This window comes from Rhea americana, unplaced genomic scaffold (genome assembly GCF_003343005.1).
Source record: "Rhea americana isolate MKP2758 unplaced genomic scaffold, rheAme1 scaffold_68, whole genome shotgun sequence".
Lineage (NCBI taxonomy): Eukaryota > Metazoa > Chordata > Aves > Rheiformes > Rheidae > Rhea > Rhea americana.
The window spans coordinates 1,444,556-1,468,846 of NW_028186845.1; the positions used below are offsets into that span (position 1 = coordinate 1,444,556).

A 24,291-nucleotide genomic window follows, 5' to 3' on the forward strand; every position below is an offset into this window, starting at 1 on the left:
TTACTGATTTAATTCACACCTATTAAAATTGTAACATGAGCTAAGAAATTCTCCTTGTTTTGGCCCTCAGAACTGTCTAGCATCTCACAGGGTGTGACTGCCACTTTTAATTGCATCCTAAACAACAGATTTAACAGAACTTGAGAAACGGTAATTGCTGAGCTCCTTATGCATGAGATAATAGGTATATCTGTAGTTAGGAGACTGTGAATATTCTGCAGTTTCAGTCCTTTTTGTTTTTATTTCATGACTGTTGCACTTAACATTTAGTAGTCGAAGGACAGCTTCCAAATAACATTAAGACACTCCGAARCTGCAAGATAATAGTGGTTTTTAATATCATTTCTTAAGCTGAACTAAATATTTTTGTTGTCCTTTGTTTACATTCAAACTTGGCTATCAGACTACCATTCAGAGTGTGGTCAGAAGTGGAATATTATGTACAAAATGAATTGGTATGTTAAAATCACTGTCACCTAGAAGAACTAAGAATATCCTTTTCTGTGTGAGATATTTTATATAACTGACATTTTAATCTTGTTTCCTATGATTCATATAATCACACTGTCTGTGTATGCAACCCTATAAGTTTTGAAGCYAGTGGCTAAATTTTAATCAAGTTTGATCTTAGAAGTAATTAATTGCAGGAAAAGATGCATGTACCATATAGAAAACCCATTTTAACTCATAAAGCAGGGATAGAGAAGCTGGAGCGAATTGAGATAGTTCAGTTTTACTGTTGATATAACAACTAAAATGTAGTTATTTGCAAATTCCCGGTCTGGCTAGTGTGTAACCTTTCCCCTGAGTTCTCCTAACCTTTCAGTGAAATCTCATGAATTTCTGAAATGTTTTCAATATTTATTTTCCATGTGATGGGTATGAGAGATTTGTTCTCAGAGAACTATCGCCAAAAACTCATGCAAAAATGAGGTTCTGAGAACTACCAGTGGATGTTGCTGTTTTTCCTGAGCTCCTTGAATTTTTTGCATGTCAGAAAGTGTTTTTCCCCTCAGTTTGACCTTTGATTGTATCTTTGAGTTTTATTTWTGCTTTTGCCACCTTCTTATAACACCATATAAATAGATGAATATACTCGATGCTGACATAATACCCTGATGTTTAGGGGTAGACTAATTACCTGTAGACTTCGGTTTGCATTTCCAGTTTCCCTACAACTGTATTACATAGATGTGCTACCCAGATCCTAAAAGTGATTCTATCTGAATGTATAAATGTACATATATTATAAATAAATATACAATATAAAGTATTTATACAAATATAAAAAAGTGTAAATGATTATGTATTCTGGTTGTTGACTTTCAACCTGAAAATGCCTTGTGATCATCTAAGTTTGAGAGCATTGTTTTTTTCTGGGAGCCAAGTCTTTCACCAGCTCTAAGAGAGGCAGCCAGGTTTGAGCTCTTTGTTATAACCACACAGAGATACTTTTGTAGGCCTGTAATGTCAAGTCACCTCCCTTTGTCTGCACATCTTTAATCAGATAATCTACTGAAAATACTTGGTTTTATGATAGAGCTGACAAATTGCAAGGTTATCTGCTGCTTCTGCATCTTCAGTGCCTTTGGCTTTGTGCCTGTTATTACTCTTAATAGTTTGTTAATACCAAATAATGCAAAATGTTGCTTCCTTCAGCACTTAATAGGATGCAACATAATGAAGATAAATGGTATGTAACACACTTTACTTGTGTTCTAGGAAAATGAACTAAAGGATGCTGTGCAAGAAAAGAATCGCCTAAGCCTTCAGTATGCAAGTGTGTCTAACAAAGCGCTGCAATATGACCAGGTAACATCACAAGCATAGAACATGTGCATTCATTTGTTATAAAAATCAGGCTGCAGAGTGGATAAAAGTAGAATATATAGTCATTTTTCTTTGTTTTCGCTTGAGTACATAAAATATTTTAATTAAGAATAGTTTATAAAATTTTTTTTTTTTTTTGATCCCTGTTACAGGACAAAATATGTATTTTCTGACTTTAGTGATTATATCTGTGGCAAACACTGCATGGCGTAAGTAGTATGGAAGAAGGTGCTGATGCGTCTTACCTCACTACACACGCGCACGATGGAAGGAAGGAACATCACGAACCAGCCACTTTACATGGCTACATTTAGATAAAAATATAACTCCAATCTGGGATGTGTACAGGATTTAAGTGAGTTGCTCAGCAACCTCACTTGCATCAGAACAGCCATAGCTCACATAGGCTCTGATGAAAGCCCATCCCCAAAATGCACAAAGCACATTGATAACTGTATGTTTCARTATCTCTGATGTGTGTGAGGCATGGAGTAGCCCAGTGTTTAAATTTCAGACCAAAGGAGGTGTTAGTCCCTGAGAAAAATGGGGCAAATTACTAAGATTCAAAGGTGGTTATGCATATATTCTACATTTTGTATGTAGCACAGACCTGAAATTTCCTGTTGCAGTTTGGTGAAGAATGTAAATTGTTTTTATATAAATAAGCAGTGTAATATTTTTTATGGCAGAAGGAAACTGTGTGGATCGTATCATCAATTTTATTCATCCGTCTTTCTAGAATTTCTCCCACTCCTAATTGCTTTTCTCTTCTCTTTATTGTTGCTTATACATCACCCTTACTGTTTACTTCACTAGGCACATGAGGATAAGGAATCTTACTTAGGCAGTTTTGTATTTTAGCTGACACAGATACAACGTGCAGTACTAATGCGTTGAAGGCTCAGTACACTCATGACACTAGAAACGTTAGTCCTCTTTTATTATCAGAAGGTGAAGAACTATGCAATATTTATATTTTATTATAGATAAAGTTTGTCTCCTGCCCAAATAGAGAACTTGAGATATGTTGAACAACCTAGTACAAGCAATTTAAAGTATAAAAGTGAAGTGTCAACATAAGTGGTGTTAGTAGTAAATCTACCTTTTACTATCCTAGGGTCAGAGTTTGTCATATTATGGACGTTTGTTTCTTCAAATATATGAAATACTGTTTAAAGGCATTTTGCAACAGTTCTGGGTTTCTGCACTATTTAGTATCATAGCCTCAGTAAGACCAGAGACTTCCTTTATATATACCCTCTCGCCTTTGGCAGCTTTAAAAACATGYAAGAGATGAGCATCTTCGCAGCATACTTTATGTTGACAAATCTGTGTGTTCTGAATTGCATAGCAGGTGTTTTGAGGGAATGACTTGCTTTTTTTTGTTTTACAACACATAAAATGAGGTTAAAGATAGATTTTTTGTGCACGTCAGGTTACTTAGTACTATTTCAGAAGCTGTGAAACTATAAAATTACTGCATGTTTMAGTTGGAGAAGAATTTTAACACAGGGAGAAAGCACTGAAAGGGAAAACCTGTGCAGAATAACTTATTATTCTTCCCCATTGAGAACTGTTTTAGGAAAGCAGATCCACTTTCTCCTAGAAAATGGGGTTACAGTACTGTACACCTATTCTATTACATAGCACAGATAAAACTATTGCTTGTTTGTTATACAGTGCAGTTGCTGGAATTTGACACTAAAAAAGAGCAAGTACAAGGCTGTCCTAACTTTAAATCCTCCAAGTAAAGCTTAGCTTGTACTTCATTTATACACAGTTTTGGCCCTCTGTGTAGGAGAAGTGCAGGTGCATTCCAAGAGCAGAGTACTTGTGATAGACTRTTGTGTTGTTCAAAGTGGCATCTAGATGCTGGGCCCTGATTCATTTCACTGCTTATCTGAATCTATATGGGCGCGTGTTTTTATATGAAAATAGAGTCGGCATTACATGTTCACAAGTTATTTCTAATATATATATATATATATATGTATACACACACACACACACACACACACACATACACACAGATAGATATGTATATATATATATATAAAAAACATTTTTATGGTAGTTTGTGAATTGTATTTTCTCAACCGTATCAGTTTTGTGAGAAGGAAATCTAGGATTACAGCAAAGAGTGGGTTTTAGATTGCTTTTCTGTATGCCAGGCACAGTAATTAAAGCTCAATGTTTGTGATTTATATACAGCATGGGAAACTGTGAATGGCAGAGAACATTTTTCAGTCTGAGCATATCAGTGAAAGAAAACTGTATTTGGCACAGGAAGAAATCACCTTTCACTAGTTGGCTGATGGACTGTTTCACCACTGAAATAAACTGCTGGTTTGTTTTTCTGGTAACAGCTTCTGGATTTAAAAGTTCAGAATGTGGAAGACACTTCAGCAATGTTTTGACCTTCCTAATTGACTCAGATGAGGACAAATTTAAGAAGTAGGAAGGTATGGGTTGGAAAGGAAATTGTTTGATGCATTGAACAGAGAAGCATCACAGATCCCTGTGTTTCTTTCATTAAATTAGATCTGTTTAGGATGTCAACTTTTTTGCCACGGTGTATTTTGATATTTTGATGTGTTCTGTGTGTAATTCAAGTTCATGTATGGCCATATGTTCTTAAACAGCCTGCTAGAGAGATCRTTCAATATGTATTTAGTGACAAGTTTTGTATAAGCAAAAATAAGCAAATGATAGACTTGCATGTTTTATGCCACCTTATGAGTACTATAAATACTTTTATCATAGTATTATCTGTGATAACAGAATCTTCAGAAGGTGAAGGTCCTGACAAGAATGCCCTGTAGAAATGCTGAGGGTCATKAGTATTGCTAGATAAAATAATGGCAATTATCAAAATGCAGTTGGTAAAGGCAGTTGTTGGAAGGCACTTGTTCCTAGGCTTTAGCTAATCTGGCTGCTGTGCTTTGAGATCCTGAATGAAAGATTCTGAGATAYGTAAAACAACTACAGTTCTACTCATTTGTAGTTCATATCTTTTCTAAATTACATCAGCAATCTTGTAGGTACTGTTTGTAGCCTACAGCCCTTTCACTGCCAGCTGGAAAAAACACATAGCAGGAAAGTTCCATGCTCACCAGTTCCCAAAATATTTAGGCTACAATAATAATAAGTTTTAGAAAATACTTTACAAATGTAGTCAGTCCATTTCACCTATTCTAGTGACAGGAAAAACTGAAGCCTTAGGAGAGTGATCTTTTATTGAAACTTGTTCAAAATCTTTGATTTCATTCATCTTCAGTAAATTAACTGAGAAACACAGACAAAACAAACCTGCATTGTTGATGGCAATACCTCATTGCTTCGTTTTTCCACTCCATTATTCTCCAACAATATACATTGAATGATCCAAGCAGCGAAATACAATGCAAAGGATGCAGGAAGTTAATAGATTCTGAAAATCCATTGTTTAATAATTTCCTTAGTTATAAAGAAATGCAGAGAAAGAAAAAGAAAACTCTGTGCAGAAAAAATCCTGAGGTTGACAATAATTGCATCAGTTCTTGTGGAAAACATGATTTNCACTCTAAAAAGCTTCTTACAAAATATCAGGGCTTGCTGGAGCAATTTAGATTGTTTGGTCCATAGCAGAATTTCCAAGTTAGCAAACTGGAACCAGAAGGCAAATAGAAAGGCTCAGTCAGTTTCCAAAACGTCCCTTTGGAACTCCTCTAGGAGAGAACAGTGTTGGAGATTGCTTAATGCCCTTGGTTCTTTAAAAAAAAAATGAAATTACGCTAATTAAATGGAAAAAAAGATCTTGTCACTTCCTTGACTGAGTTTAGAAGGAAAGATGAGCTGCACCAAGATTAAACCTGCATGTTTTCCCAGTACTTCATACTGTTTTCCCTTTCCTTAGTAATCCTGCCAGCATTGTTTGTGTGTCTGATTTGCTGTTAACAAAGGAAAACAGGTGCTGCCTGGAACATTGTTCACTGGAAATATTATGGCTCCTTTTTATTTTCTTACTTCTTATCAACATTGCAAGGAAGGGAAGAGCATTATTTTTGTAGTAATACGTAAACATTTTTTACCCAAGTGGTTAGTACTAGTGGTTGTAAATGTAAAATGTAAATGTAAAAATTGCAATTCTCGATATGATACAAGCTATAAAAATCCTATGGTTATATGTAAGTATGGTATATAAACTGACAAAGTGCTTTGGAATAAGAAATCAGATCTTCAACTGATCTGAATTCAAATGAGAGAACTTTTCCATGGCAGGATAACGTAGTTTAATATCGTATTTTCTTATTTTCTATATGTACATATTTATGAAATGAGCAGGTCACTATCACTGATGATTTACAAAATCCTGTATAGTCATATTAAAATAGTTAAGTTAGCACCAAGTAAATTAAATAGGAAAACAAATCCTACTTGATGAGTAACTAATTCTTTAAAATCTGCAATATCCAAATACTTGAAGGGAGAGAAAGATTTTTGTTGAATAAGAATGCATATTTTTGAATTGAAGAGAAACTGATTATACATACTACCTTTTAGCATAGGTAGATCATATATATTATTTTAATGTTCTATTTTATTCTGAAGTCAACTTATACTAAAGGTTATTCCAAGAAAATATGCAATGTGTGAATTTTGTTTCTATGTATACATATAGACCTTTTAGATAGTACACCACTTGAGCTCTTTCAATTTTTTCCTATTTTGATTTTCACATGGAGAAATGTTGTTTGTGTCAGATGTGTTTTTCTCTTGGTTAATTATCTACTCAGGGAGTAATCACATTTTTATTTTTCTAGGTGAAATCAGACTATGAAAATCTTAGAGAAACCGTTATCGTAGTGACCAAAGAACGAGATTTGGCTGTAAAGGAAAAACATCAGCTCCAAGCCAAGCTGGAGAACTTAGAGCAGGTCCTAAAGGTATGTAGAATGCTGTGAATTCCAATAATCCAGTATTTCTATTACTTGTTTAATACTCATGTTGTTCATACAGTGATTCACAGAAACGTAACGTACGTTCCAAACTAGGAGCTTGAATGCCCCTACTAGTTAAGGCAGACAGTATGACGTGCAGTAGACAAAGTGTCTATAAGGGATCTTAAACTATCAGGAAGAGAGATGTCTTTGGAAAACGTTATCAACAACTGGTTGCAGAATTTTACTCTGCAGTTAGTTACTGAATTYGAGTCAAGATGAAAAAAAAGGATGAGAAGTGACTGCTGACGAGGAAAATATGAACAGCTTTTGAAATATTTCACTTTAGAGACAGCTCTGTCCCCTGGTCTGGCTTGATACAAAGTGTCATTATGGCCTTGTGAAAAAAACTGTTGCTCACAGCWCCTACCACCTGTGCAGAGCACATCCCATTAAGGACAGTGATTGCTCAGACTAAAGGATTGCCACCACCTGTGCAAACCCACAGCAATGTGGTCATCATGGAATTCAATCTGGAAGCAGTCAAATGTTGCCAAAATTGATGACCACCTCTAAAGCCCTAGAAGAGCAACTTCCAAATGTCTTAATGAGCAAAGTTTCAATCCCGTCTCTTAAAGATGAAACTCTGATAATGTAAGGTTTTTAATKAAAAACTTAATTTTCAGACAGAGCAAACATTGTAAGTTCATTGTAAGTAATGCTCTTTGTATCCTGGTCTGGGTAGACTAAAAATCTAGTACTTACATTGCACCAGGGTGCAATTACTCAGAAGTAAAATTTCAGGATGCTTTGATTATTGAGATTTGTGGGTTTGGTTTTCTCTTTGCTTAGGATAAAACCTGTTCTAACTGGCTACCTTTCCCTGCTGGCCCATCTATGCAAAAAGGGTACTGGATCAGAATTGCTCCATAAAGGATAGTTTTCATCTTCTCTTCACAAGCCTATTTGTTTGAGGAGGGAGGAAAAAGCAGAAAGAATTCAGCAACTCAGCACTTTCCTCCTGCTGTTCTTCTAATGGTATCTACAGCCCTCCTCCACTCCACTAACCTGAGGCTTGGAAGAAGCAAAGACAGCAGCTGATATGAAAATAGGAAGTGCAAAACAGAACTGTAGACAGAACCAATCTGTGGGCAGAGTGGGGAGCGGGGAATGGTTTCTGGTTGGGGGGGGGGTTTAATTGCTGTGCCAACAGATGGACGGATGTTAGGGTGAGAGATCTCTGCTGCTTTAAATACTAAATAGAGCATGACAGTACTAAAATGACTATAAGATACTTTTAGGTTAGCATAGATGACCAAATGGTCCTTTCTGGCCTTAAAATACATGAATTGCGGATTATCAAATACAGAATTTAGGAAACAGAGAAATTAAATGCTGGGGAGAATGACAGTTCCTGCATTGCAATGTATCTGTTTATTTCATTTTATGGATTCATTATATGGTCACTGTAGTAATTATTTAGTGATCTTTGCAGAGAACTATAAATGTGTTGTAGTAGCTTTTGTAAAAGTAGTAGGAATTTAACAATATCAAAATATGCTATGTCAAATCTGCTACTAAATCTTCGGAGAGTGAAGAGAGACCCTTTTTGTGATAATTAATGGTTTTACAGATTTGCAGTATGAGAATTGCTTGATTGCCTCACCATTTCTTGAATATAAGAAATATGATGAGACTCTATCAGTGTCAGATTTTACATGAGACGTGATGGAAGCTGATGAGCTCAGTAAATGTAGTTTCATACTAATTTAAATCATGAGTAATTCTAGAGAGTAAAATAGATTATATTCGTTCAGATGAGATGAGAATTGGGACCGCAGTTTTTGGTCATTATTAAATATCAAGAATAGATATTATCCATGAACAGATCCAATTAACTTTTGCACAATATGCATGGGTCAAAAATGTCTACAGCCAAAATATTAAATCCTCAAAAAAATCCTCAGGAAACAAGCTATAACTGAGGGTCAAAACTATAGAATTGGAAAAATCTTTGAAGTATTTTGTTTTTAACCAACGCATCAAATGAAAATAAACGCTAGGCAGAGATCAAATGGAGTATTGGGAACATTTATGTTTCCTTTGCAAACATACTAAGATTGAGAGAAGCAAGCCTCATTTTACTGCCTCTCTTTGTTATTAGTAATCTGTAGCACAGAATAACAGCTCATTAAAGGTTAGCAATATGCTTTGATAAAATATTCTCTTGTACACAATACAGGGTACACAATATTGTACACAATACAGGCTTACTCCGGTCAATTGTAGCCATGTATTTGTGTTTCCAAGTGCTGATCCCTAATAGGTTTCTACGTAATAACCCTGGTATCCTGATAAGGAATTGTGCTTCTGCTCTGAGAGTATTATGAGAATATATAATTTGGAAAATAAAAATCTTTAATACCAGCCTCACCAGGGAAGAGATCAAAATCTGTAAAGAGTTCTTTCGTAACTCCCGTTTATTAAACAGAGTGTTTGGCAGTATAATGATATTGGGTAGAATAATATTAACTTGTAATGAAAAAGACTTCCATCTACAAAGGATATCTTGACATTGTTCAGCTTGCACTCTTACTGAGAACTTCGCCTCATATTACTTTCAATCATTAGTAGTAAGTATTCTTTAAAAGTTGTTTTTCAGTACTGCGTAGACCTTTCTATCCAAATCCACCTGTATTAATTTTGCTCTGTTTAATTTACTATATTAATTTAATTTACTATAAATAGTAGTTATAGATTAAGAATAGTAAGCTATTCATTAGGGATCATAATTTGAAACACAAATCTCAAAATCATATCCTAAACAGTCATTTGGGGAACTGTCAAGCTAATCTTTTCCAAGATTAAATTTTTCAGCACAACACCATGTGTAAGTGTGCATCAGTTCTGCCGCCTGCTGAATACAATAGTAACTGCTCATTTGTATATTATGGAGGACACAGTGCTAGCAATGGTAAACGGTCATATCTCGTAACAGAGATTATTACCAAAATGCCTGAGTTTCAGAGTAGCACTATGTCTCTAGGGACTGACTGAATTGACATCCTGTCCAGTTTGCCTTTTGTCTCTCAGTGAAACTAGGGAGTTTTTGTGTTGAGATGAATATCTGCCTGCCCCAGAATGTCAGCATGTTTTTTTGCTGGTGGAGTCTATTGAAATATCCTGATAGTTTGGTCATCTTTCCTGTGAAACAGCATATGCGAGAGGCTGCTGAACGGCGGCAACAGCTGGAGTTGGAGCATGAGCAAGCCTTGGCTGTTCTCAACGCAAAACAGCAGGAAATTGAACTCCTGCAGAAGGTAAGTGGAGAAAGGAAAAATCAGGTGAAATGGCAAATTCCAGTGATGGACCATGGGTAATAAAACAGATCTCTTAGTTTAAAGGATGTTAGTCCAAAGCTACCAAACAACAAAAATCCCATTTTGTCTAAGTATAATTTTGCCTTAACTGTGAAGTTTCACTTGATTAGATGGAATCTTCCAGTTCATCTTCTGTAAGCCTTGTAAAATTAACCTATCAAGGATATTTCAAAATGCCATTTCTTGTTATACTCAGTTGCTATTACCTGAACTTTGRTTTCATGGCAAAGCGTTACTATTCATCAAAGAAGCATACAGCTTTTTGTCTTGCTCATTTTTATTACATCCTTCTAAATCCAACTGATGTAGGTCTCTTTGTTACAGATTGGCAGTCGGAGACCAATCTCTCTAATACTGTTTTTTCCAGTTGTTTTTGCTAAGATTTAGCAAGATGGACTTTTTCGAGCACCAGTGAGGTTTTAAATTCARTATTTTACTGAATGTAACTGGCTTAGTGTCTAAAGCTAGTGATTAAATTCCTTTCAGTGGATCCAAGTAGTATGGAGTAAATGATCGTGTATGATAAAAATTATCTAACAATCATTTACCACTCACTGAGTTTACCACTTTTAGCTTAGAATTCCTGTACTAAAATACGTTGTAGCAATTCAGTTATGCATTACTAAGAAATATTTAAGAAATAATTAATTCTTCTTCATTTCTTCATTAGCCTGAAATATTCCTCCTAGGACTTTGTGCAGACATTAATTTTTGCCCTGAGATAGCTAATTCATTATGTGATTAAGTTACTATTGTGTCTTTTTTAATTGTTACTGCTTTTTATGATAAGGATCTGTGATAACTTAAATGACCATGCTACCTATTGCATCTCTTGAGAAAATCTATATGTATTATTCATTTTAGATACCTCTCAAAAGAAAGGCCTCTTTTCTGGTTTTGATTTTCAGCCCTTTCAAGCTCAGATTCTTTTCCATTCTGTCAAGTCACAGCAGGATCCCAGCTTGGTTGAGATGCSTAGTTTCTTCTATAAAGCTATTCCTGTAACAACCTTGCAGTGAACACCAGATTAGTACCCTGTATAGGCAGAAGGGGGAAAGCATTCAACATATTAAAAGATTTCAGAGGATGTCTATATTTTGTACTGATCTATCTTGCAGAGATACCAAACTAGCTCATATACCTGCAGGCATGGTAGTGGAGATGTACACTGAGACTAATTTATCCTGCTTCTAACCTCTAAACTGCTGTTATCCAGAACATCATCTTTCAATGCTATAATGCAGTGTATATATTCAGAAAAGTCATTTAAATATATCTGTTACCTAGGTAACTGTAATACTCTACTTCTATCATTAAACAGGAATTACTGGCTCACATTTCATCCTGAGCTGACCACTTGGTGTGCTTAATAGACATATGTTAAGTTCTTTTCTCCTTTTTGGTTAGATTTATCTAATTACTTTAAAAGGGGCCATGAAATGAAACTGGTATCTGTAGGCAATAACAGGATGGCATTCTGCTGTATATCTTGATACCATCACAAATTTGCTGATGAACCACAGTACTGTGCACTTTAAAACAAGGCCAGTAACTGCTCCAGCCTGATGCATTTCCTGTCCCATTTTGATATACTAAATAAAAATCATTCCACATGTGTTTCTCCCCATCAGATTGTTCAGATTTTCACCCTAGAAAGAAAAATATAATGATGTTCATCCAGGTTCAGTGTCGATAGGGAATCAGATAAAGGTGCTTTTTACTTTCCTCCAAGAAAGCTTTAATACAAGACAGTACAATGAAAAAAAGAGAGATAGCTATTGATGCAGCTTTCCTAATCGTTTATCAAGAGCTTGTATTCTGGGTGGATTTTATTAAACTTGTAACGATGGATAACACAAGGTTTTCTATTACCTGTTGTCATATATTTGCCAATGCTTCTGGAGCCAGTATTTTATCAGGTGCTAGCAAAAAGACTTACTACTGTAGTATAGGATGAAATACGGCTGTGCTTGGAGGGCCAAAGGAGACTTTATTATTATACAGGATGATAACATATAGTTTGAGTATATGTTTTCTGTTGTGACTACAGCCTGTCCCAGCTCCCATTTGAACCAATAACAGGATAGGTCATTAGAGTCATTATAGATGAGGAAAGTGAAGTTTATAGAACTCTGTTAGTGGTGTCATGGGAATCTCTAGCACCTTAAACTGGAAAGTTTGCAGCATGTTACCCTCTGCTAAACTGGAGGATTTATAAGATTTCTTTGATGAGGAAAGTGCAGAATATAGTCCTTGAGGACAAGGGAGCTGAGAGGGATAGCTGATGCATCACACTGCTATCAGCTTGTCATTTGCTTGGTTAATGCAGAGTTTTGATCATCTTGAACAAGCTTCAATAAAGGAGATAGTGCAAACTTAAAGGGAAATGAAGTAATACAAAGTTACGATGAGCTATTTTTTTGTATTTCTAAGGCTTTAGACTTTTCCTGATCAAACTTTGGTAACTGAATTTGAGATGCATAAAATACTCTTTCCTGCTCTGATTAATCCCCTCTTTTCCTCTTTGGCTCAGTTGAAYTGAACCCTAAATATTGCACTTCTGTCATTATACAACGTATCTTCCAAGGTTTTGCGAATTATCTATTTACTTAGATAATAGATACTGTTGCTGAGTCTAAGGACTGTGTCCAACTTTTGTGTCACTTTCTCCTTACAGGTATTGTGGGCTCTGTGAATCTTCTGCAGTGTAAATTAACAAAAATAAAGAGCTTATTTTACACTTTCAATTTAGACTGTTTCAGAGTTATTTAGGGTCGTTCTTGCAGTGTGTGGAACATGCTTGTCTTGTCCAACAAAATATTGAAGCAATTAAACTTCAGTGAGATTCTATATATCTATCTCGCTCTCTTATTTTGATGACTTGGAACCAAAGCATTCTACTGTATTGATGGATCCAGCCCTCAAAGACTATAATTGGCTTTGGTTTGAGTAGACAGTATGCTACTTTGATATATGTGATATGAGCGTACTATATATRGCATGACTAATTGATTTTTTTCTTTTCTTCCTAAATTATAAAAACAAGGCTCAGGTTGAAGCTAAGAAGGAACATGAAGGAGCAGTTCAGTTGCTAGAGGTAAGAAGATATCATTTGTATTACCTGTGGTTGTGGAGGTTCCATTCTGAATGTAGTATCATGACAGTATAATACCCTTTGATAGATTCAAGTAATATGTACTTCTAATTTAACTTCTAATGTGATTACATCTTTTAAAGTTTTCAGTTACGACTGAAAGCAACATTGGAAGCAACATTTGTGTACCTCAGTTTCTCTTTGTATAAAATGAAAATTTTGGTACCATTTCTTTTACACTACTATCAGATGTGTAAAAGGGAAGTGATTTTTTTCATGAGAAATGATTTTCATAATTTAGGCTGCAAATATTAAGGCTAGCTAGCTGCAAATACTAATCAGTTACTGAAGGTTCCTTATTAAGTATTGCCTAGTAAACATACAACAACGTGTAAAATAAGGAACCAAGAATTTTCATCCTGAAAAGAAAATTAAATTGGCTACTTTGAGATACCTAAAAAAGGTTGTAGTAGACAGAAGACACTGGAACACTTGTTACTGGAGATTCCAGGAATCCTGAACTGGTTACTGAAAATAAAAGAGCACCAAAAATATATTCTATTTTTTAATGAGAGTCATAGAATAATCGTGATTGGAAGGGACCTCTGGCCATCTGGTCCAACTCTGAACTCAAAGCAAGGATTTCAGAGTTACTGTAGGCTGCTCAAGGCTTTGTCCAGTCCATTTTTAAATATCTCCAGTAATGGAGATAAGACAACCTCCATGGGCAACCTCTTTCAGTTTCTGATCATCCTCATTTGAAGAATATTATTCTTGCATCCTATTAGAATTTTTCCTGATGCAACCTATGCCTATTGCTGTTTACCACCAGAAATGGCCTTTTTAAAATGTCTTCCAGCTATGCTGCAATGTGTTTTTAGAGTTTTCCAGTGATTTTGTTACATTAGATAAGTAACACTGTTAAATAAATTCAAGTTTTTGGAGATGATTCAGATAACGTGATTTACTAATTTTTAAAACACTAATTACCTGCCCCTACTGGCTAAGGCAACATCATCCATAAAAAAATCATAATAGTTTCATTGGTAATTGCTCATAGCAATTACGACTTTGACACAGGGCATTTCCTGGTGATTAATTAGCGGTTGTTTATTGACCAGCTTTGCTTCAGAATCATCATTAATCCTAAGGGAAAATCTAGTAATTTAGTCTTTTGTGCGTAAGGATATACAATGCCTTGTTTCTTTTATACAAATGACATGAAGAATAGAAGCAAGTTGTAACTCACTCAGTTCTTACCATTCAAAAGCCACGAGCTTTGCTGTCAGTTTTAACTGGAATAGGGCAAGGTTTGCAAAGCCTCTTTTTCTTAGGCTGAAGCTTCACAGTTGTAAAACCAGGATCTTTATAATAATGGAACCCTTAGAATGGATACATACAATTAAGGTTAAATGATGTATGCAACCACATGAAAAGGTCAACAGAAAATTATAATAAATTAGTACACTTGAATATCTGTCTGGTGCTGACAAAACCTTTTATTTCCTTCCCAGTCTGCTATTCAGAAATGCAGACTGACCCACAGTGTTGTGCAAGATAGGACAAATGACAACCACATGTGGAAGAAATTAGAAGTCCTGTAAAGAGATTCCTAAAGCAAGCAGTTTTGCTCCATTATTTCAAAACTAGGCTCTACAGATTTTGTTTAAAGTTCCAGTCATATAATTTGATGCGCTTGGATGAGATAAAGTGTCAGAAAATACACACACTAGGAAATAGCATGCTAATTGCATCCAGATTTCCTTTTATCTTTTTATTTTCATCTTTATTTCATGCATAATAAATTTGCAATGATAACTGCCAAACTATTTTTTCCACCTGTGGGAAAAAAATCACATTAAATAGTTACTAATTCATAACATAACATATCATAAARAACATGCAATATCATGGATTGGCTATAGCAAACATCTTCACAATATTTCTCTTAGAAATGTGTTTTTAACAGAAGATAGTCCCTTTCCTCTTTTGAGTAATTCTTTCTGTATAGTTATCTGGTCATGCATTGATGGAAGATGATTTTCTGCTGCATTCGTCATCTGTAAAAAAAAAAATATATATATATATATATATATATATATATATATATATAGGGGGCGTTTATTTGAATCTATGAAAGTTAATATTCCCACATAAAGTCTTTTACTCGTATACTTTCACTGTTATCATATATATTAAGTTTGTTTTGCCTTTAAGAATATAATTATTTTAATACCTGATGCAAAGTATATGATGCAAGAAGATATAAGTAGAAACAAAGAAGTGATTATTTACCCCTGACAAGCTAATCTAAATTCCTTTTTAAATGATCTGTCTGCTTCTCCTGATTTGCATAACCTCATCAAAGTTTTTTAAGCTTTTGCCTTTTATTGCCATAAGCCTGTTAATTTTTAGCACTTTGTTTATTTAATCTGCCTTTTATGATTCAAAATCAGCAGGAGTACTGATTCCTGAAGCATTCTGTAGTGGGTTTGCATTAATGCATGTTTTTACATTTAACTGTTTCAATGTTTTTTGTTTTGAAATGTTAACAAAAAAGTGTTCAAAACTGCTTTTATTTCTTTGTTTATTTCACATCTCTTTGTTTACTGTGTCTTGTTTGGAATTTATTGCTTTGCACTTCATCCAGAACACCTTGGACAGCATGCAGGTATTTTAGGGCATAAATTCTCCTTTCCCTATCCTAAATCCTGCTCCTTTCACTTGAAAATGTGTATGATAGTCCTGCCTTACCTCGCATGGGATGTGTGCTGGAACCATTGTTATGCAAGCATGCTTGGCATTGATTAGCTTAATACCAAATCACCAAAAACTGAAACTTTTTCTACAAAGGGTTAGTCCTTGAATATGGCATGATTTAATGACAACTCAGCTAAATTCTTATAAGCATGCCCAGTGAGAATGGTTCAATAGTTTATTCAAGATAGTAGCTTTCAGACTGTGGGTTTTGTCTGAATTCAGATTGTTTCTTTGCTAATACAAAGATAATTTTACATGATATATTCACCTGAGGTTGATATATTGAGCCATCTACTGAAGGCCATTGCTGCTGCATACAGTTAAGCTATGAAATGATAACCTGGTGGCCAAATATGTGAGCTAATCATTAATCTGTATTCAGACTGTCCACCTGGAAAGTTGCTCATCATCTTATGTGTCCTGTGTGAATAGTATGTGTATTGTAACAGATCGTCAGCTTCATTTTAGACTTAAGATATTTAAGTTTTAGAAACAACATTGTATATTATTTGAAAAACTTGGCAAGTCCTGAGTTAAATACTGTCACTATGGTCTGCAGTAGAGAATGTCTTTTCATAAAACTACTACTATCAGTAGATCCAGTTTTAGAGGGATTTGGTAGACTTGGCACTTTTGTGCCATCATTATTAGGATGGTCTGTATGGGCAGAGCCATGATATAGAATGAAAATTCAGTCCTACTGAGAGCGTAAGTGCATGCCTGCCTCGTTAGGGACATGATACRCACATGCTCAAATAGTCTGTTAGATGCAGGGCTCTCGCACAGGATTGTATTGTAATCTGCCACTATTAATAGACACCATCAATCTATGGCATTTATAAGTAAACTGCTAAACTACTCAAAATAGACTCTTCCAGTGCTAGTTGGAAAGTGAAATAACCAATAGCCATTTGCCAGGTCTGTAACAGCRAAAATATTTCTAGATCTCAAATGAAGTTCAGCTGTTAGTTTTTGATACCAGCATTGTGATATATGTAGTACCTTATATTAGACATAGAAAGAGTAAAATTGTTAAATACAAAGCTCTGTGAAAATTAAAAGTATTATAGAAAGAGCTAACTGTTTTTTTATTGTAATATGCTCTACTACTGCTGCTTCCTTCAGGTTTTCAGAAGAACTGAAATCAGATTTAGGTTTATGGTACTACAAATGCCAATAATTCAGTACCTAAGAAAACTGTAGGTGTAACAAAGTTTGTCAGTAGGAAATACAATCAATAAATCTAAATTGTAGGGATTTACAGTAGTCCTTATTTCCCAAGTAAATTATATTTTCATGGTAAGATTAAGAAGTGAATTCTGGAGTAACTTTTTCTCCCTGATCAGAAGAAAGTCTGTGTTCCATTCCTTCATCTATTATTTTTGTTTTGATAGGAGTCTAGTAGTGCACCATGACATAAGTGGCAATGTCTTACAGAAAAGAATAGACAGCTGGACCCYTCAACCAACACCAATTATTCGTTCTCACAGTTCTTGCATAGAAATTGGGAAGTGACAAGAATCTTTAAGGAAAAGRTGAAGATATTGATTTTCTTTCTGAAGAATGATCTGTTGCATTTTTCAGGAGGTGTTGGTGTTTCTTGTTAGTGGTACAATTATAATCATCTATATATTTTTGTGTGTTGCTGCACTACTATTTCAATATTACAGTATTTGATCAATATCTTAACTTCTATCTTAAATTTCCAAGGTTTTTTTTTCAAACAGCAGTAGAAGATCCTCTATTTTCATTAAAATTTCAATACAATTTAACATTTAGCAGCTTCTACCAAGACATATTATTTAGTTTTAAAAGGACAAGGGACATAAATTAAAATGAACTAATTGTAAATCAAATCCACAAAGCTTCTTGGTATACATCAAAAACTAGTAAATAACATCAAGTATAAAGCAGCTGTCTTCTGTCTGAATGCTGTYGAAATCTGTATTTGTTTGTTTTATTAACATATAAATGCTACTCTGTTTAAAGCCCATTTAGTATCTCTCATGAGCGGTCATTTTTGCATAAATCTTTTTTGTAAGGAACATTTAAAATATTAACATTAAAGACGTGACATGAAAAGAGTGCATCAGCTGCTTAGCTGTATTTCAGTTCTGACGTACAAATCACCAGTGTTCAATTGTGTCTACTCAAATAATTTTCTAGAGATCTGTTTTGATTTTTTTTAGATATTATTTTGTAATAGGACATTTTTCTTGTTCAGAAAGTCTGTGCCACTCCAAAATCCTGATAAGTTTTAAATGGAATTTTGGTAGTACATGGATATTCTGTAGGTTTTCTACAGTGAGATGATTCTGGCTGTTAGATACTAACAGTGAAGCTAACAGTTGTCTGAAGTGAGGAAAAAAGAATGGGCTTGGGGGTGCCTCCTGTCAGTACTATTGTGGATCTCATGGTAATTTTTCCTTTATATGGTATTGGTCTGGTGGTCACCTCTAAATCATAACCTTCACTAAAAAAAAACAGTAAAGCTTTTTTTTTTTTTCCAGGCTTCATACTGTCAGAGAACAACTTGAAAATGAGAATTTTAGATATTCAAGGGAAAAATCAAGTAAGGCCAATCCTGAAATGCAAATACATTTTAAATAATAAATAAATAATATTTCAATAATATTTTTAATCTAGTCTTAGCATTTTGTTGCAGTCTGGATTATGATGTTTTTATTTTTTGCTTCATGATAGAGTTTCTACGACTGCATATGGAAAAGTAGGTTTTCATTCCTAACAGAGCTGAATAGCGTCTTCCTAAAATTTTGCATTGGAAGGACAGGACCTATAAATGGCTTTAACTGCTTTGTCTATTTGATATTCTTTTAAAATTGTACATAGGTGCCTTATTCATGAGCAAAGTGACAAGAAGCAAAGGCTCACTTTCTGGTCATTCTGGTTGCTTAAAGCTACAGTGAGAATTAGGTTTAGTTCGATTGGTTGGAGCGTGGTGCTAATAAGGCCAAGGTCGCGGGTTCAGTCCCCGTATGGGCCACTCGCTTGGGGATTGGACTTAGATGATCTCCAGAGGTCCCTTCCAACCTTACCAACTCTGTGATTCTAAGACAAAACAAAAACATTTAATCTTTGTGCAGCTCCCACAATGTCTCTCCATCTTGTTATGTTTAGTTTCATAATTGGTCAGATAAATACAGTGGGACTTCTTTACCAGAACTAAATTAATTTGTTGAATCAAAAGGAGGAAACTATATCCTCAAAGTTCATTGTATTTTAGAAGTATATTTATTACAAAAAAGGAGTAAACAATGCCACCTTCAGTAGCAGGAAATTTGGATTTTTGTGTTCTACTGACGGCTATACTGTGTGTTCGTTTATGTTTAGTTGTGTTAAGATCCATGTTTTCCTCATATGAACTGAGAAAATTTTGCTCTTTCAAGAAAAAAATAAAATAAAACTTCAGTACAGCTGAATGAACCTAATGGATATCCARCCTTCCTTTGTTAACACAGCTGTTTATCCAGGCATATGCAATAAAGGGAGTTTTAATGAGGGAAAGGGATGTTTGCTCATGAKAAAGCATCAGATTGGGAAATAATGCATCAGCTTTTCAAGTAAGGAGCCTATTACTGCCTCTATTGAGCTAATTCTGCTAGCAATGTTTGGGTCACATCATGAGACCTGAGTGCTCCTGGGGCTTGAAATGGTGGAGTCCGTCTCTGGCACATTTCCAGAGCACAGACCAACTGTTTCCTCTTACCCAAAGGTGAGACCTCACAAGTGAAACTCTCAGGAGCTCTGCTGATCCTTCGRGTCTTTGCAACAGGTGTTAATATGTGCTTTCCTAACCTTCTAGGCACTCTGAATTTCTGTTATTTTGTCTTCAGCAATATTTGATAGTGAATGCAAACAGATATGCAAGCTGTTTATAAATGCAGATTGGGTGTGAATATATTACATTGAAAACATTAATTTATCCTTAATATAGCTGGTACAATAAATACACAATTTGGGTAAAATAAAGATACTGTGTTCATTTCCTTCCTTAGTGTCTTTGCCACTGCTTACATTCTTTTGAGTGAAGGTCATACAAGAAATCCTGAATTCCTATGTTCATTGTCGTTCGTCTCAGCTAGGGAAACTTTCCTTTTCATCATCTCATCCATTTTTTTCACTTCAAGAATTCATAAATTGCACATAGGGAAATTTCCAAAGTCAGCACAGGAAGTTATTTTTAACTTGTTTTGTTAAAACCTGATGCTTCAAATTAAAACAGAAATATTTGCCAACTATGGTATGGACAAACCTTAGAAACCTCTGGAATTTAGAGAAAGCTGGAAAAGCACACAAAAGTGACATTCAAATGTGTGTAGATCTCCCAAAACTGTAGGTTCTGTTTGCAGGTGTTCTTGGCAGTGATGTTCTTAGCACCTCCAGAAATCATGATGAGGAATTTGCACTTTGGGATTTGGGGAATATTTACCTCCATATTGCAGAGCTACTAAAAGGTTTTGTTCTAAATATCATCAGAATTTAAGGAGAGAAAAATGTGTTTGTGAGCCTGTTTATCCCAACTAGTTTGCCTATCCCTGCTTTCTGGTACTTCACARAAATCTCATCCAAACATAGATCTCTCTGCTCTGAGTCATAACATCTGTCTTATGTCTTGCTTGTGCAGGCCAAGGTCCGAGAGCTAGAGGAGAAATGCCGGACACAGAGCGAACAATTTAACCTCTTGTCTAAAGAACTGGAGAAGTTTCGGCAGCAAGCTGGGAAGATTGACCTCCTGAGCAGTAACTCGGTGGCATCCTCAGATATCCCTGGTTCTCCTAGTAAATCTTTATCCCAGTTAATGAATGGAATAGCAACTTCTATAGGCAAAGGTAAGGAATATCTTTTTATTTGTAGGCATTTGTTCTGCTTTCAGGTTTTGAGATGTGATGCAGTGATGTAAATAGAGGTTGACTGTGCAGATGTGAGGATAGAATTTGGTCCTGATCCTTTTTTTGTGACTTGTTGCAAATTTCCCATTATTTCTTACGACTTTATTGAGATTGTTCCAGCTTTATTCAGATAGGTGATTGGGTGTGGTGATGATAAGCCTAATCAATGTTAAAATAAGGTATTCGTCGTGTAACTCTCTATCTGTTTGAAGTGTAATGAGTCTCTACATGCACAGGCTTTGTTGGAAAACCTTTATTGTTTCAGTTGCAGCAATTGGTCTGCTAACTTGTTGAAGTAAGGTTGTAGGGAGAGAAAGAACAGAYACCCCCAGACTGCATTAGCCATCATATAAAAGAAACTTGTAGTTAGAGCTGAGGAGACAATGGGAAAACTGAGTGAATTATTTTGACAAATATGAAAATATATTTATATTAGTTACATTTTTTCAACAGTTTTTTTTAGCACTTCTCCATACAAAATTGACAGAAAAAAATTTAAACTGGCAGACRGTATCCACAAAACCACTAATTCTATCACAGATGGATTTGGGTTGAAAAGGAGCTTTGTGGGATATATTATAACAGATTTACTTATGGATAATATCTGTTGACGTTTACCAAATTGTGCAAAGGTGTATTTAAATTTTTAACTGTGTTTATGTTAGTTTGTGAACATTTTAATTACTAGGTATTTCCAAAATGAAGGAGGCTACACTGAAAATACTGATTTGAGTTTTAAACAAAACAAAGACTGTAACATCAGAAGAATAAAATTCATTTACATCTGTATGGGTTTTCCTGTGCTTATGGTGCTTAATATGTTCATCTCAGTGTGTGCCTTTCCAAGATCTGCGTTGAACTTTTGCCAGGTCATCTCCTGTTGCCAAAGGCAACTGTTCCTGCTAAGTATACAAGTTTGTTAACGGTTCATTGTGCATAAGAAAATTTCAAAGATCAATGCAATACATTGGTGAAGAGGTTACTGGAGGACACTCTCACTCACATGTAAATCCCATGTTAGATTGTGTTTAACTACCTTATTATCATCACTGAGGAGTGTGCTTATAGCCATGTGATACTTAGCTCAGTATCATCTGTGCTAGAGTGATTGAACTAGATGGAATGAACTAGCTGATCTGCAAAGGAACGTTCGTAGTTGCCTATTAGGTCATTTCTGTTGCTTAGAGATCCCCCAAAATTGTTCTAGAATAAACATGAAGTGGAACTGAAAAAATTAAATAGTCCTGAATTTTTTAAATTTCATCTTACTAAGCTTCTAGAAAAACTCTGAGGTGTAGGGTCTAGAAATCACAAATCATTTCCCTATCATTGCAGATGAGCAATTACTTTCAATGAAGGGTGTTAAACTCGATGTGAAACCAAGATGACATCCTTCTTTTATTTCACTTCAGTGACTGTGTGCTTGGTATGGTTTGGGTTTTTAAGCACAAAATTCAGGGTGCCTGCAGTCTTACCCATTGTGGTGTGTAATAGTTTATAGGCTTTTCTGAAGCTGCAACTGTCTTACCAAAGTACATTAAATAGAGAATTCAGAAGAYGTGGTAGAGGTTAGTAGAAATTAGTGGAAATTTCCTTAATAACAGCRGGATTAGCTCCTTATTTCTCKAAGGACAGGATTTTCAAAACAACAAGTAATTTTAAGGGAAAGGTAATTAGGAATTGAAATCTTCTTTAGGCAGCTTGTGAATGTACAGTCCCCATCTCCGGAATTTATCTCAATAGGTCCCAGTCTTTGAATGAAGAACAACTAAGCTTTCCAAGGTCCTGAGTCAAACTCTCYAAGCTGCCTAATATTTATTCTTTAAATACTAATGGAAACAGCTTTTAATAAAACCTCCAAAACGTAGCGAAAACCTCCAAGAAATCTTTGACTAAAAACACTTAAAGCACAGTAAAGGTCTATACTGAAGTCATTTAAAGGCTTTGCTCTGTAAAACTGTTCTCATTACCTGTTGATACTTAAGCTACTTAGAATCCAGGCCCTGCAGCACTGGTATACAAACATCAGAAATCCRTGGTCAGTACTCATGCTAAGTATGAATGCACGGATAACAATCAAGTAATGTTTAAGCGAGTGAGTAGGATTTRAAATTATTGAAATCAACCATTTCACAATAATGATGGTAATACTACAGCAAGTTCTTCAAACCAGAAGTGTAATTATTTTTATTATGTGTGAGAAGAAAGAACACAAGGMCAGCTTTCAAAGCAAAGCAAAGGACGGAAATGAGATCAGTTTATGACCAGCTGCTTTGCCTTAATTTGTGATGTTTGAATGTATCAGGAAATGAAATAAACCTAGCCAGAATAGATTAGTGCATAAGAAGTTCACTCTAAATATATAATAATGTCACAACCAGATACAGAAACCATCAAGATTTATTATATATCAGATAAAGGGAGCATTTAAATTGTCTTTCTAGATAATTTAGGTAGTCCGTAATGAATCAATAGTCCCATAAATAAAATGGAGGGTCTAATTGAAMTTAAGTATGGTCAGCTTTAATTCTGGTCAGACATCTAAATTAAATAGTCTGGAACTCTTCCTTGCCTCTTTCCTTAAAAGGATGTTCTTCAGACTTCATTAACAGACTAGCTGCCAGCCATGGCAAAATAAAGGCACTTTTTTATTTTTAGCTTGTAGTGTTTTGCAGAGTGCAACTATGAAAGGAAAGCTATTTGTTTTTCTTAGTTGCTAGTGGTCAAACAAATTTTAGAGCATTCTTAATAGRACAGATTCTACCATATTCCTCATATTCTCCATATTCATATGTTGTTCAAGTTCAGGGAAATTAGTGAAATTGTCATTAGAGGAAGAAGAGAACTTAGTTTGAAATTGTTTCTTTCTTTGATGGTAAAAGTAGACTAGTTTTCAAATGCAGCCATATATGGCTGTACTTATCAATTCATAATCCACAAAAGTAGACATCCTTTACAGAAATGATAAAAAGATTTCAGAGATTGAGGAGATATCAGAAGGAATGTACTGCATGCGTAGTGAATCTCAGTTTAGCTTTTTGCTAAGGCATTTCTTGATAAATGGTATGTTTATATATTTTTAATCCAACTGTGACATACGTAGTCAGCATGAATTTACACACGTTATTTAAATATCCTTTGACCTCTTAAAAAAAGTCTGCTGTGCAGAGTCCATGGAAATTAACTGCTAGAACTCTGTGATATGGCTTGTGCAAGGTCTGTTCTTTCCAATTTATTGTAGATATGAGAATACCTCAGAACTGCAGTAATTTTTAAGCTGCTCCAGGAATTAGGTTACACTGTGGCCCTAGATAAAAGCAACCCTAGATAAAAGCAGCTCTGCAAGAACCCTAGAGGATCAGCTGCTGCTATTTCATAAACTTCTTCATAAAGAGACA

At 35.1% G+C, this 24,291-nt stretch overlaps 1 protein-coding gene across 1 annotated transcript in view; it reads left to right on the forward strand.

The window, feature by feature from the left end:
• The first annotated feature begins 1,722 nt into the window (after nucleotides 1-1,722).
• Nucleotides 1,723-24,291, forward strand: part of RIMBP2 (RIMS binding protein 2) — a 67,810-nt gene continuing 45,241 nt past the window's right edge. Inside the window, exons 1-5 of the mRNA XM_085321067.1 lie at nucleotides 1,723-1,812; nucleotides 6,633-6,755; nucleotides 9,965-10,069; nucleotides 13,176-13,226; nucleotides 20,629-20,833. Of these exons, the coding sequence (XP_085177193.1) occupies nucleotides 9,968-10,069; nucleotides 13,176-13,226; nucleotides 20,629-20,833 (358 nt within the window). The 5' untranslated portion in view covers nucleotides 1,723-1,812; nucleotides 6,633-6,755; nucleotides 9,965-9,967. The remainder of the gene's footprint in view (nucleotides 1,813-6,632; nucleotides 6,756-9,964; nucleotides 10,070-13,175; nucleotides 13,227-20,628; nucleotides 20,834-24,291) is intronic.